This window comes from Mastomys coucha, unplaced genomic scaffold (assembly GCF_008632895.1).
Source record: "Mastomys coucha isolate ucsf_1 unplaced genomic scaffold, UCSF_Mcou_1 pScaffold21, whole genome shotgun sequence".
Lineage (NCBI taxonomy): Eukaryota > Metazoa > Chordata > Mammalia > Rodentia > Muridae > Mastomys > Mastomys coucha.
The window spans coordinates 117793189-117808922 of NW_022196904.1; the positions used below are offsets into that span (position 1 = coordinate 117793189).

Sequence of the window (15734 nt, forward strand, 5' to 3'; positions counted from 1 at the left end):
TTACCTGCTTGCTGGGCAGGAGGAAGTTGAGGGTGCACACTACCTGCTTGCTGGGCAGGAGGAAGTTGCGGGCGCACACTTACCTGCTTGCCGGGCACCTGAATGTTGGTCTTTCTGTTTATTGGGCTGTAGGTCCATATCTTCATCTTCTTCGTAACTCCTCTTGTGCCTACTGGGAGTATAGGAGGTCGAGGGACTGACTCGAGCTTGGTTTGCATTGACATAGGCGTTAAATGAAAGGTTAAGAAGAAAATCACCTTGAACCAAATCATCCTAAATTAGGTTAATTACAGGGTATAATATCACCAATCTGACAATTCAGTTAAGAGGAATAAGAGGAAGCATTATTATTATTATTATTATTATTATTATTATTATTATTATTATTATTTTGTTTGTTTGTTTTCGAGACAGGGTTTCTCTGTGTAGCCTTGGCTGTCCTGGAACTCACTCTGTAGACCAGGCGGGCCTCAAACTCAGAAATCCCCCTGCCTCTGCCTCCCAAGTGCTGGGATTAAAGGCGTGCGCCACCACCGCCTCGGCAAGAGGAAGTATTTTTTAAAAGGATTATTTTTACTTTATGTTTATGAATGTTTTGTCTAGAAATATGTTTGTGTACCACATGCATGCATTACTCTTGGAGGCCAGAAGAGGGTGTCAGATTCCCTGGACCTGGAATTGCAGACCATTTTGAGCAGCTATGTGGATACTGGAAACTAAACCAAGGTCCTCTGCAACAGCAACCAGTGTTCTTAATAGCTGAGTTGTCTCTTTAGCTCCTCCAGTATTTTTGAAAGAAGGCTAGACTTCCAGTTTTGGTCATTGTCTTTGTTTGGGTTTTATTGCTGTGAAGAGACACCATGACCAAGGCAACAAGGCAAACATTTAATTGGGGCTGGCTTACAGTTTCAGAGGTTCAGTCCATTATCATCAAGGCAGGAAGCATGGCAGTAAGCAGGCAGACACAGTGCTGGAGAAGGATCTGAGAGTTCCATGTCTTAATCCAAAGACAGATGACTATTCCACGCTGGGCAAAACTTGAGCGTAAGAGACCTCAAAGTCTGCCCCAACAGTGACACTCTTCCTCCACACCTACTCCAACAGGGCCATACTTCCTACGTGTACCATTCCCTATGGACCAAGAACTCAAATACATGAGTCTATGGGGGCCATACTTGTTCAAATCACAGCTATAAAAGTAAGAGGTTTTATTCCATGCCCCACCTTAACAAAACAACACAGATGAAGCAAATGTATGTAGGCACAGTGAGGATAAGGTTATGATCCTTGAATAAGGAGACATAACCCAAGGAAAAACTCCACATCCTTTTGGTTACAGGAGGACCCTTTAAACTGCAGCAAATATGAATAGAGGCCTATCTCTTGCTGGATGGTGAAAACAAGGCCTATACAGCTCAGGGTTACAGAAGAAGCTGCAATTTGCAAAAGGATATCTAGAAGGAAGAACCAGATGTAGACAGAGCGTAACAACTCAAGTTCTGTCATTCCTGCAGGCCTAGCAGAGAACTTAAATGGAGACTGTGCATGCAAGCACACAGGGACTAGAAGAACATCCCAGGCATTTCAGAGCTAAACACAGTCCATTTTGTTATTTAGGGGCCATGCTTTGGGGAACAGGAGTAATTATATATAATCTTGATAAATTTTCAAACCTTTCCTTGATAAGAACAACCTGATCCGATATACCAACTGCCAAAACCAAATTTAACCCTTCTGAAGACAGGAAATTCAATTCTCTACTACAATGTTGCTTTTCAGCAGATAATAAAACAGTTAAGTGAAAAAGCAGAAAAACTGACCTATTATCAGATTTAAAAATCAATACAAACAAACCCTGAGATAACAGACTCTGGAATTAGTGGGTAGGTAACTCACAATAATAAAGGATAGAAACTGGAAATGTAGCTCAGTTGGTAGAATGACTGCCTAGCATGCATAAAACCCCAAGTTAATCCCTGGCAGCATAAACCAAGTGTGGTGGCGCATGCCTGTAATCCCAGCACTCTGGGGGTGGAGAGGTAGGATGATGCGAAATTCAAGCCAAATTCAAACCCAGCCTAGGCTAGGCTACACTGTCTCAAAAACAAAAAGAGGATGAGGAAAGAGCTGAGGTATACTCACAGAGAAAGAGAAATACTGAAAGAACCAGATGGACAACTAGATCTGAAGATTAAAGACAAAAACTGAGAGAAGCAACAAAGACCCACACTATCTCTGCTGACCCCACCCATCTCAAACACACACACACACACACACACACACACACACACACACACACACACACACAGAGTGGGGGGAGGGGTTGTTAATAGATTAGGTATGGAGAAAAGAAACTCAGTGAAACTGAACACAGGTCAACACTAACCATTCAACTAAAGCAAAATGAGGGGGGAACACCAAATAACAATGAGATAAAACTCAAAGCGAGAGACTGCCCAGCCTGCCTTCAAAGGGCTTGGACTCAACTTCTAGCAACAGGATTTAAAAAAACAAGCAAGAGGGGCTGGCGAGATGGCTCAACGGGTAAGAGCACTGACTGCTCTTCCGAAGGTCCTGAGTTCAAATCCCAGCAACCACATGGTGGCTCACAACCATCCGTAATGAGATCTGACGCCCTCTTTTGGTGTGTCTGAAGACAGCTACAGTGAATTAGGCTGGAGTGAGTGGGGCCAGGAGGTCCTGAGTTCAATTCCCAGCAGCCACATGAAAGCTCACGGCCATCTGTACAGCTACAGTGTACTCATATACATAAAATAAATAAATAAATCTAAAAAATTTCTAAAAAAAAAAAAAACAAACAAACAAGAAACAGGAAAGCGAAAATGAGCACAGTTTAGGCTATCAAAAGAAAAGATCAACTTGTGTTATAATTATGTGTGATATTCTAAAAAAGGGCTGAGAAGACAGTTCAGTCAATAAAGTGCTTGCCCCCCAAAAGCCTGCATTAACAAACAAATCCCAGCTGGGCACACAGGCACTCACACAGTTTAGTCTGTGTTTTACAGACTGAGATTGAGAAAGAAAAGTATTTGAAGAAATGACTAAAATTGTTTCTGAAAAATATCCACAACTAGAAGGTTCAACAAAACCCAATTAAGAAAAGTACATTTTAAAAGAAAAGGGCAGGGGACACTCCCAAACCCAGGGACACCATAGTAAAAGGAAAAGAGAAAGAATATTTTAGAAGTAGCAAGGAGAGTACAAAAGACATCTTATGTAAGAGGAGTAAGAGTGATAGCTAACCTTTCACCACAGAAGGATGGAGGCAGACAATGGCACTGTATCATTACCACACGAGCAAAGAGGAATGTATGCCAATCACAGACTCCGCATCTATTGCAAATGCCATTCCAACGTGAAGCTGGAAGACTTTCAGTTGAACTTCCGTGAAGGAATTCACCACCCTAAGACCTGTTCTTTAAAAAAGGGGGAGGGAGGCATCTAAGGGAGATCATTTCACATAAACATAAAGAACAAAGAGAACTACAGATAGTGAATGTGTTCACAAGTATAAATGATGTGTGTTCTCCCTCAGTTTCTGGAGAAGACAAGTGACAGTCAAAACACACAAGGGCCAGAGTCCAGTTCCTAGGACTCACAATCACCTGTAACACCAGGTCCAGGGTAACCAACGCCTTCTTCTAGATATATCTTAAAGGAAGGAAACAAACAAACAGACTGATCGACTGGTTTAAATAGAGCTAGTAAGATAGCTGGCTCAGTAGTAAGATAGCTGGCTCAGTGGTTAAGAGCACTGGCTTCAAAAGGGCCTTGGCTCCATTCCCTGGCATCCATAGATAGGGTAAAAACAGTTTTTAATTCCAGGAGATCTAAGACTCTCCTGTGCCTCCAAGGGCATCAGACACACCCTTGGCACACAGGCATACCTTCAGTCAACAGCAGCAGCAACAACAACAACATACACATAAACAAATAAGTAAATACAAATAACACAGGCTCTCTCTAGAGTTTACACACAAATGAAATATGATGCCAATAACACAGAGAGAAGGGGGGAAACTACAAAAAAAGTGTTGAGACAGTCAGAGACTAAAGAGATCACAAGGAAGAATAGAAACCAACGTGGTAGTTAGAGATTTGTTGCTCTAATGTTAGAAAGGAATTTATTTATTTTAACTGCCAATACGAGAAAATCTGAAATCAATAACTGAGTGTCTCACTCAAAAAAAAAAAAAAAAAAAACCCCAAAAAACAGAAATACCAAACTCTGAAGATATAGGTCAGGGGCAGAGTACTTACCTAGCATGCAAAAGGGGCTGGGTTCAAACCTCAGTTCTGTAAAGAGGAAAAGGTAGTAAAGCTAAACCCAAAGTAAAATAAAAGAAGAAGCAGAGATCAGTAGACAGGCTCCTGGCAAACTCCTGGCAACAGATGGGGCTGGAGAGACAGAGCAGTCTCACCAAGGATGAAAGAAGCCAGAGAACCCACCGCACTAAAGGAGATGGGATGGGATGGGAAGGGCTAAAGGGCCACATTTGGGCAGGTTGGGAGTCATCACAGCATCTGCAGGACGGTTGGGCCCTGAAGCTGTATAAGACCTCACGTAAGACACAACCACCACCAAAAAACCAAGCCAGCCACCTCCCAAAACTCAAGCTTTAACTAAATGACTGAAACAAGTGTTCAAAGACTCAGCTGACTGGAGCTGGAGAGATGGCTCCATGGTTAAGAACACTGGCTGCTCTTGTAGAGGATCAAGGTTCTGTTACCAGCACCCACATAACCACTGTAACTCCAGTTCAAAACGATGTGAAACCCTCTTCCAGTTTCCCCATGAGCTGCCATGCCCATGAAAAAAACCACACGAACACACACACACACACACACACACACACACACACACACACACACACACACACACTTTAAAAACTAATCTTTAAAAAATTAGAATTAGGGCTGGATATGGCTCAGTGGTCAAGAGAACTGGCTGCTGTTCCAGAGGACCTGGGTTCAATTCCCAGAATCCACATGGCAGCTCACATCTCTTTGTAACTCTAGTTCTAGGGCTTCTGACACCTTCACAAATACAGACATGCAGGCAAAGCACCAATGCACATAAAAAATAAAAATTATATAAAGAAAACATTCTAATTTGAAACTGTATTTATTATTGTGATAATATTTAACTACCTATAAATCTACCTCAACCTATTTTAATAATATTTCACTACAGGGATATATCATAATTTAGGTATTGCTGTGTGATTAATATGTCTTACTAAAGACATACTTTGTAATATGAATACATTTTTTTTCCCAGCTAATGTCCCCAAGGTAAAAAGATTACAAATCCCCAGCACTTGGGAGGCAGAGGCAGGCAGATTTCTGAGTTTGAGGCCCGCCTGGTCTACAGAGTGAGCTCCAGGACAGCCAGGGCTACTCAGAGAAACCTTGTCTCGAAAAAAACCAAAAAACCCCAAAAAACCAAAAAACCAAAAAACAAACAAAAAAAAATTACAAATCTAAAATCTGAATTTTGATCCTTTAAATTAAAAAAAAAAATAAGAATCATGCAGCAAATAGTGAGGTTCAGATAAAGGATATCTCTTTGACCCACGAAGACTCCCCAGGCACGGGGACGCAGTAGAAGGTCTGTCTTTCCGAAGTGGTAGACCGTGGAGAGCTCAAGTCAAGTTCTTGTTGGGGCTGTAATACACAGAAACATAGTTTTAAATTTTTGTTAAAAAAAATACATTTTTGAGCTGGGCAGTGGTGGCGCACGCCTTTAATCCCAGCACTTGGGAGGCAGAGACAGTCAGATTTCTGAGTTCAAGGCCAGCCTGGTCTACAGAGTGAGTTCCAGGACAGCCAGGGCTATACAGAGAAACCCTGTCTCAAAAACCAAAAACAAATACATTTTCACATTATAAAATCATAATAAATGTTACCTCAAGTTAATGTATATAATAAGAAATTAATTAAGTAAAGAAGCATCTCCTTATGTAGCTCTGGCTAAAATGAAACTTGTGATCCTCCTGCCTCAGACTCCCAAATTATGGGATTATAATAAGCCACTCCATCCAGCTTTCCCACTTCCAGTTTTACGACCTTCACTTCCTTATGGGCACGTGGGGAGAGGGGCATGTACGTGCATGCCAAGGCTTACACATGGAAGTGCAAGGACATCCTGCAGGAGCCGGTGCTCTCCCACCAAGTGGGTTTCAGGGACTGATCTCAGGCCATCAGGTTTGGCAGCAATTGCTCTTATCCACTGAGTCACCTCATTAGTTCCCAAGCTGCCATTAAAAAACCCAAACGCTGCAGTGCTGGCACACATTTTTAACCCTGGCACTGGGAGGCAGGGGCAGGTGGATCACTAACTCTGAAGCCAGCCTGGTCTACGGAGTGAGTTCCAGGACAGCCAGGATTACATAGAGAAGCCCTGTCTCAAAAACGAAACCAAACCAACCAACCAACCAACCAACCAACCAACCCAGTTCCTCATGTTAAGAGACACATACACATAGAATCACCAGCTTCATTACAACATTTTCATACATGTAACATGTACTTACTCATATTTAAGCTGGAAACTGATTTCTTGTTTTGTTTTTGAAACAAGGTCTGATGTATACCAGGCTGGCCTCAATCTCCTTAGGTACTGAGGATGACCTTGAACGTCGGATCTACTTCCCAAGTGCTGAGATTGAACCCAGAGCTTCATGCATGCTAGGCAAGCATGTTATATTCTCCATCTTCAAACTATACTTTTGCCTATTTTTTCCCCTGGGGCAAGGTCCCTTTCATTTAAGATTTGTTTGGTTTTGCTTTTTGTTTTTGTTTTTCGAGACAGGGTTTCTCTGTGTAGCCCTGGCTGTCCTGGAACTCACGCTGTAGACCAGGCTGGCCTCAAACTCAGAAATCCACCTGCCTCTGCCTCCCAAGTGCTGGGATTAAAGGCGTGTGCCACCACCGCCCAGCTTGGTTTTGCTTTTTTGAGGCAGGGTTTCTCTGTGTAGTCCTGCTTGTACTACAATTCACTTGGTAGACCAGGGTGGCCTCAAGTTCTGTCTAGCTCTGCCCTCCAAGTGCTGGGATTAAAGGCATGTGCCACTACCACCACCCTGCTCAAGAATTCATTCATTCATTCATTCACCCATTCATTCATTTATGGCACACACAAACTCTCTCTGAGCCTGTGGCAGTGTTATGCCAAGGTTTACCAATTTACAATTCATGCCTTAAATAGTAATATAATCACTAGTACATTGTAACTTCTTAAAGAAGAACTGATAAAGTCAATGCATTAACCTAGCATCATCACATGTGTCTTATGAAGCATGTGTGAGGTCAGGGAGGTCTGTCTTTAACTGAGCCCACACTTCTAAGACATGGTCAGGAGTTACACTGTAGCTCCCCAGTTACAGCTGCTGTTCTGTCCCATGAACCCACTAAACTAGAGCATGCCCTTCAACTAGGAATGACTCTTCGAAACAGTACAACTGGAGCAGCATTTATTAATACGGTTATCAATCAACTCTTAGGAAATATGAGGAAGAGATTTAAAAAAAAGAAAAAGTTAAAAACCCCAAATAAGATGATGGAGCAAAGGTTCCAGGACCATAAAGCAGAGAGCTAGCCCCAGAAAAGGTACCAGCAGAGGTCTCACCTTCATACCAACCTACCTTGTTAACCCCCACCTATAATTTTAATTTTCTTCCCAAAAATGGACAATTAAAGTCTGTGTTTCAATAGAAAACATGAAAAATACAAAGTGAATGACAGGAGACAATACTAGCTATCTGGTATTTTTAGACAGACTAATGGTCTTTTTTACTATTAAAACAAAAATAAGCATTTTACAGGCCCAGCTAAGACACCACATGCTAAACAGGTGCCAAATGAAGTCTTTTTCTCCTATTATTAGAAAAGCAAAGCAAAGAAAGGAACAGAAGGCCGATAGTTTAGAGTTCCTTTACAAATGTCGTCCAGTGAAGTTCTACCTCCACACTGTCTGCCCTTTGGGGCCTAGCATTCATGGAACACTACATGCAGTAGAGTGGCCGCCCCTTTCACAGCTACATGACAGCCAACACTCTGTGCTTCCCAGTTACTAACACACAGAAGAACGCTTTCATTACTTCTTTTTGCCAATGAAAATTTTCTTTTAAAACCCATATGTAAAGTCAAGTGTGAGAGTAAAACACTTGTAATCCCAACACCTGGTAGGTAGAAGCCGGACAGATACAAGTTCAAGTCAGGACAGTCAGGCTACACAGTAAGACCCTTACTCAAAAAGGGCCTATTTTCAAGTTGGAGGTAGTGTTCAATGGTAAACATGCTTCTGATACCCACTCCCAACAACCTTCCCTAGAAAACTAGAGTGAGATTTAACTGTATTTAGTTGAAGGAGTGATAAGGTAGTTCAGTGGGCAAGGTACTTCCTGTCAATCCTGATGGCCTGAGTTTGAGCCCTAGGACCCACATGAATGTCCTTAGACCTCCAAGGTGCATGCCTTCTGCCTCACAAAACAAGCAAGCAAATACTGAATTCTATCTAGTTGAGAAAGTGCTAAGTCTAAGTTAAGCTTTCACTTCTGTTTAAAGAAACAATCACTGTGCTTTTAGTCATAGATACCAAGGAAGTATATCTGTCATTTATAATCTTGCCAGAATCTTTAAAAGATAAATAAGAAAATTATGTCAGAAAAATTCTTAAAGACAAATAAAAAAATATTCTGCCTGATTTTTTAGAACTCATTCACATCCAAGACAAATATACTGAAAACCAATCAAAGAAAGATAAATTCTCTTTTGAGGTGGAAAAATCATGCTAAAAAAAGGCCTCAAATACCATACAGGATACATACCCCACATTCTGCTACATCTCGGTATTTTCCAAAATGAAGAACCTATGACCAAAACAAAAAACAAAGTATTGTATAAATGTGATTAATACTACAAATTACAGATAGCATGGTTCAAGGAGAAAGCAATACATACTCGTGCTTTTGTGTTCTGATTAACTGTTTCATAAACTCCCATGTAAAACTCAGGGTCAAACATATCCTGAATCATGCACCGAAACTTGACAAAGCTGTTAGGCTTCAGGTAATGAAGAGGGACTTCATTTAATGATGGCACCTTCAGAGAAAACAGGCAAGCAAGTCAGCAAGGTTGCTGTCTGTAAAATGTTAAACAGACACATTTTCTAGACCTCGCCTGTCCAGCTGTACGCTCTCACTGCTCAACATAACATCTGCTAGGGAAGAACAACTCTCCTCTGAAATCTTCCAAGTCCATGCGACAACACTTGACTCTGACATAGTATGTGAACACCTCCCTGCCTGCCTTCTTTTGGTTCAGTTTTGTTTTCTAGTTTTTGTTTTGTCTTTGTTTTGTTTCTTTAAAGATTTATGTATATACATGTATATGTATATGAATACTCTGTATTCCAGAGAGGACATTAGATCTCACTATAGATGGTTGTGAACAGCCAGGTAGTTGTTGGGAATTGAACTTCAGACCTCTGAAAGAGCAACTAGTGTTCTTAACCACTGAGCCTTCTCTCCAGATCCCTTGTTTTCTTTCTTTTGAGACAGTTATCACTTTGTAGCTCAGCTTGGTTTGAAATTCACTAGCCCCAAACTCATCATGATCCTCTTGTGTCAGCCTCCTAAGTCCCTATATTGTAAACATCAACTATCATATGAGGGACTGCTGAACCCTTGTAGTCAACAGAAAAGCATACAGGCTTTACTGAGTTCCTCTGAACATTCACACATGCCAATTCTTTTAGGAAGGAACAAAACAAAGGTGACACCCACTCTTAGAATCACAATTGACTCTTCAAAACAGTCATTTGCTGCCATCTAGAGGCACAGCACAGAAGCATCAGACCAAAGCCCCTTTATTTTCACATACTTGGAAGAGTTGTATGCACTCACTTCTCTACTTCTAGTCACATGGGTGGTGGGGTGGTCTACTCTGCTGAAACTATAGCCAGCCAACTCATACATACAACAGCAGTAAGCTCACCCATTTAGGAGCATTATTTTCCTTCAGCTTTTCCTTGAAGTATTCAATAACTTTCTTCTCCCAGTCAGGATTAACTCCATTTTGTGCTGAAAGAGAAATATGGTCATCAAGGCACTGCACAGGCCAACAGATTATGTCCAGGTCAGCAATATGAAGCTAAATAGTTAATATGAGTAAATGTGCAGCTGGGGTACTCACAGGCAGTAAGGGGCTTCCCTGTGGCTGCTGGGCACCGGGCACCACAAGCCAGGCTGCTTGCCCCCTAGCTCTCTGCCATTAACAACTGAGAGCCAACACCTGTGGAACAGTTATGTGGTTCACCTAGACAGAGCAGCAAAAGCTCAGTATATACCACATCGTGAAACGGAAAGTGGAGACTTTAAATCACATGTTTGTTTAGTGTGTGTATGTGGGAAAGGAGGCCAGAGAACAACTTGCAGGAGTTGGTTCTTGGGGATCTAAGTCAGGTCAGTCATCAGGCCTGTCAGGAGGATCAGAAGTTCAGAAGCTATATAGGAGTCTGAGCTACATGAGCCATCTCAAAAAAAAAAAAAAAAAAAAAAAGTTTAAATTGTAATTCTGTCCTTCAACACCAATCATACGGCTATGTAAGTGATGTTCTAGCCTTCTAGTGCTACATATAGAGACAGTATGTCTGTCACTCTCTATGAAAGAGGCTCATCACCCAAAGTGGCAGCCAGTTCTCCATCACAGTATTATCTTGCCCTCACAATGAAGAAACAACCTGCAGATGGGACTTAGATGAGATGAAAAGGAAGACCAAAGAGGGAGCAACCCACAGAACACAGATTCCTGTGGACTAACCCCCCTAGCCTACATGCCTACAAGCCTTTTGTTTATCACATGACTGCCTTAAGTGAAGAATAAAACAAGTCTTGGTGCCACACTTCAGGTTCTGTTCTTAGATCTACAACAAATGAATTAGTTTCTATGTAAAGTATGAGGCTTAGGTTGAGATTTCTAATTTTTGCATATAAATGTTTAGGTATGTTTCAAAGAACATCCGTTATCATTGGATTATCCTGTGTCCTTTGATTTAAAAAAAAAGAAAAGAAAAGAAAAAGGAAGAAAGAAAAAAAAGTTAAGAGTAAGAGCCACAGACCCTGAAAAGATTTTGCTAAGGAAGACTTAACCACACAGGAGGGATAAGAGGGTGGTTCCACCTAGTACGGGAACTACTCTAGGCAGTTCATATAATCACTCTTAGCACGGGAACTACACTAGACAGTTCATACAGTCACTCTTAGCACGGGAACTACATTAAGCAGTTCATACAGTCACTCTTAGCACGGGAACTACACTAGACAGTTCATACAGTCATTGCAGGAGAGGCTGGAGGCAAGGTGGGTACTTTGTGATTACGGCACAAGAAATGCCCTGGCAGGGCTTATTTCCAATAACCAAGTCAAAAACTAGCAACCTTAAAACAAGGAAATTATCAAGGAGGGTTCACTGTGGAAGGAAGACTGAGAAGAAAGTGTGTGAAAAGGTAAGCGTCAAGCTGGGTAACGAGGCATCTGAGCTCCAGAGCAGCCCAGACCACACACTAAGAAGCCATAACAGACCAAGTCTGGGTGATAGGAAAATAGGTCAATTTGTTAGTTATTGGGGCAGGGGTATGTGCTCATATATGTGTGTGCACGCACAAGGGACAAAGGACAACCAAGGATACTGTTAGGCATTGTCCACTGATTTTTTGGAAAGGATCTCTCTCTGACCTGGCACTTGCCAAGTAGGTAGGCTGGCCAGCCAACCAACCACAGGGATTTGCCTATTTCCACCTCCCTAGTGCTGGGATTAAGGGCATGCACTTCAGGCTGAGCTTTTATATGTAAATTCTGGGGGCTGAACTCAGGTCAACATACTTGCAAGCCATGTAGTTTACTAACTGAGCCATTTCCCAGTCTGGTAGCCAGACTCTTTAAAGTTCAGAAAAGACAAGGAATTAGATTTGTTCTTAGAATCTCCAGATAGGCCAGGCAGTGGTGGCGCATGCGCTTGGGAGGCAGAGGCTGGCGGATTTCTGAGTTCGAGGCCAGCCTGGTCTACAGAGTGAGTTCCAGGACAGCCAGGTCTATACAGAGAACCCTGTCTCAAAAAACAAAACAAAACAAACAACAACAAAAAAGAATCTCCAGATAGGGATGCAAATCCTGCTGGCAACTTGATTTTTACTCCAGTGAGACATGTCACACTTCTGGTCTCTAGAGCTGTAAAGTAATGAATCTATATTGTTTCAAGCCACTGGGTGGTGTAAGTTACACTGGAACAGGAAGTTAAATAAATTGCTGAGTATATGTATCCAAGTCATCTGTTCTGTCTGTACAGTTAGTCCACAGTGGTATTACCTCCTTGTTCCTGGTGTGGGTAATTTGTCTTCTTTTTTTCTTTGCTAGTCTAGCTTAGGGGTTTATCAGTTTTGCTAATAAGAAGGAAATAAAAGATTTGGGATTTAGTTCAGTGGTTCAATCCCCAATTACATCCCCCACATACACACAAATCCCTAAAAACATTCAAAGAAAAAGCAAAGAGGGGGCTGCACAAGTAGCTCAGTCGGTAGTGTCGAGCAAGACACTAAGCATAAATCAGGTGTAGTGGTACATGTCTACACCCAGGAGATGGAGCAGGAAGATCAGAATACAAGGTTCAAGCTCATGGCCACTGAGCAGAGATGCATGCTACCAAAGGATCAAGTGAGTTCAGTCCCTTGAGGAAGAAGAGAACCTAGCCCCAAAAGCTGTCCTTTGACCACCACATGCACACTGCCTGCAAAGTGTGGCAACTTCCTGCAGCATAATAATAAATAGAAAGTTGTACGAAAGTTTAAGACACCTTCACATACTAGCGAGTTTTACGGCAGCCTGTACTATGTAAGACTGTCTCAAAATCAGTTTCACTGATTTGCTGTTTTCTTGTTTTCATTCCTTAATTTCTGTTCTTCTTTCATTATTTCCTTTTCTTTTCTCCATGTGCCTTGGATTTTAGTGCATTTCTGATTTCATACATGGACACAATGCTTGAAGCCTTCTTTCCATACACACAGCACAGTCTCTGGTTATGCTTAGAGGATGTTCTTACATTTCCATTTGTGTGTAGCTGGGAACAATTTTAAGTTTCACAGGGACTTCTTTTTGATCTACTGTGTTTATAAAAATGTTCTACAAGTCTGAATTTTTCTGTCATCTTTCAGATTTCCCATCCTCTCTTATTACAGACAGAACATACACAATGATTTCCCTTCTTTGAAGTCTGCTGATACTTGTTCATAACTCAGAATGATTTATCTTGGCCCAAGTTCCACGTGTGGTTGGCAGTGTATGTTCTGGGGCGGGGAGGTGAACACACTAACTGAGCATGCTTGGCTGGCACTCAGAGATTTAAGTGCTCTACTAATTTCCCAACTACTTAAAGCAGCAGCAAGCCCTGCAACTAGGGCTGCACACTTGCCACACTCTTCTGCTCACCAGTGTCTGTAGGCGGTCTAAAGCTCTGCAGCTGGTGCATGTATGTCACACTTTCTTATGAAAAGACCTACTGCAAAGCCATGTGTATCTTCCTTTCTTCTTGGGACGGCTTTAAAAATTATTTTAAAACTTGGGCCTATCCAGGTAATGCTGGTGTATAACTGTGGCAGAAGATGTATACCTTTAATCCCAGGACTTGGGAGGCAGAGGCAGGTAGATCTACAGGTTGGAGGCTAGCCTGGTCTACAGAATAAGTTCCAGCCAAGAAACACTATCTCAAAAAACAAACAAACAACACACACAATATTACATCATTCTCTCCATCTATGTCACCCACATCCTGTTATCCCTCTCAGCCAACTCTCTTTCAAATTCATGACTTTTTATTCTTTAATTACCATTGTTTTATATATATGTCAATAGATACATAAGTACAACCTATTGAGTCTATTTACTGTTGCTAATAGGTATTATTTTTAAGGCTGACCACCTGGGATTGGTGTAGAGAAAATCTCTTGTGTGCTGAATGGATCCAACACCTGTCAGTTAAAGCTCATTGACCTATAGCTGAGGCAGGAAATAGAAGCAGGAGAGAGATGATTCTGGGCTGGACCCAGGTGCAAGTGGATTGGCCCAGGAACGTGGAGGATCAGAAGCATGGGAGTTGAGCAAAGGTAACCAGCCATGTGGCAGAATTTAAGATGAGAATAAATGAGATATTAAACTATGATCAAATTGGGGGACAGCCAAAGCTTATGACCAAGGTATTTGTAAATATATTTGAGTCTGAGAGTCATTATTCTTGAAGCTGGGGCCAGGACAAAAAAATCTGACCTTTACAAATTGGGAAAGAGGAAATTCTCCCTTTCTTAGCAGTGCAAACAGACCCTTCTTAAACAGCATGACAGATTCCCAAAATGTCTATGTTCTAGCTATTTAGGAAAACTTGATGGAAATCCGATTTATCATTATGCTCACTGACCATAAGGAATGTGTAGGAAAAGAAAAACACAAGAAAAACTTGAAACCACAAGTCCCTTACCAAGAGCCTCCTTCCCCCAAACAAACCCACACTACTAATTCACCTTTAGGAATTTGAGGATAGTTTCAAATTTCCTCTGGTGGATTATAGATTAATCTGTGTAAATTCGTGTTTGTGGAATACTAAAGGGGGGTTCAGAGAAAAAAATAACTTTGAACATGTCTATCAAATACCAAGAAAAAACAGACATAGAGTAGTCTACTAGTCAACATACACAGTTAGAAAAGCAATAAAACTAAGGGCAAACATCAAGGAATGGAAAACAAAAACACCAACACAAATGACTAATATTAAAATAGGCAAATTCCTGAGTAGGGCAGTTCACATTCATAATTCTAGTACCTAGGAGGCAGAGGCAGAAGGAAAAGAGTTCAAAGCCAGCCTGAGCTACATAAGACTGGAAAGGGCTGGGGGTGAGGGGGAAACAGAAAGAGGCAGAGACAGGGAGACTGGGGCCGGGGTTGGGGGGAGAACGAAAATAAGACAAAATGTCTAGGAAGCCATTCAGGAGGGAAAAACTGCAAGCAAAATCATAGGTGTTAGGCTCTGACGGAGGGGCTACTTGCCTAGCATTCATGAAGTCCTGGGTTTGGTTCCCAGTGCTTCCTAAAACAAGGAGTGATGGTACACACCTGTAATCACAGCACTAGGCAGAGGGAGGAAGAGCAAATTCAAGGCCACCCTTGGCTGTTAATAAGTTCAAGGCAAGTTTGTACTGCATGATACCCATTTTCTCAAAATCAAAAACAAAACAAAAACATAGCCGGACAATGGTGGCACACGCCTTTAATCCCAGTACTTGGGAGGCAGAGGCAGGCAGATTTCTGAGTTCCAGGCCAGCCTGGTCTACAGAGTGAGTTCCAGGACAGTCAGGACTACACAGAGAAACCCTGTCTCGAAAAACCAAAAAAAAAAAAAAAAAAAAAAAAAAAAAAAAAAAAAAAAAAAAGAAAGAAAAAATATCAGAACAAATGAGTAACAATGCAAAAATTACCTCAAATCTGTCACAAAATTAACTTAAAATAGATCACAGAAGTATATGAAAGAAAGGGACATTATAAAACTTAGAGTATCACACAGAAGAAAACCTAGATGTTTGGCTAAAACTGTTTAAATAAAATACCAAAGACACACTCCACAAAAGAAAATAATAAGCTAGACTTAACTACTTTTCTGTTACATGAAGC

At 41.5% G+C, this 15734-nt stretch overlaps 1 protein-coding gene across 2 annotated transcripts in view; it reads right to left on the reverse strand.

Moving 5' to 3' along the window:
* The window catches only part of Mcmbp (minichromosome maintenance complex binding protein), a 42228-nt gene that overhangs the window by 18473 nt on the left and 8021 nt on the right, over positions 1-15734 (reverse strand). For both annotated transcript variants that reach the window (XM_031388492.1, XM_031388494.1), the window contains exons 2-6: positions 10021-10106; positions 8986-9126; positions 8853-8894; positions 5587-5688; positions 84-228 (exon numbers count right to left, since the gene is read on the reverse strand). In XM_031388492.1, the coding sequence (XP_031244352.1) occupies positions 84-228; positions 5587-5688; positions 8853-8894; positions 8986-9126; positions 10021-10106 (516 nt within the window). The remainder of the gene's footprint in view (positions 1-83; positions 229-5586; positions 5689-8852; positions 8895-8985; positions 9127-10020; positions 10107-15734) is intronic.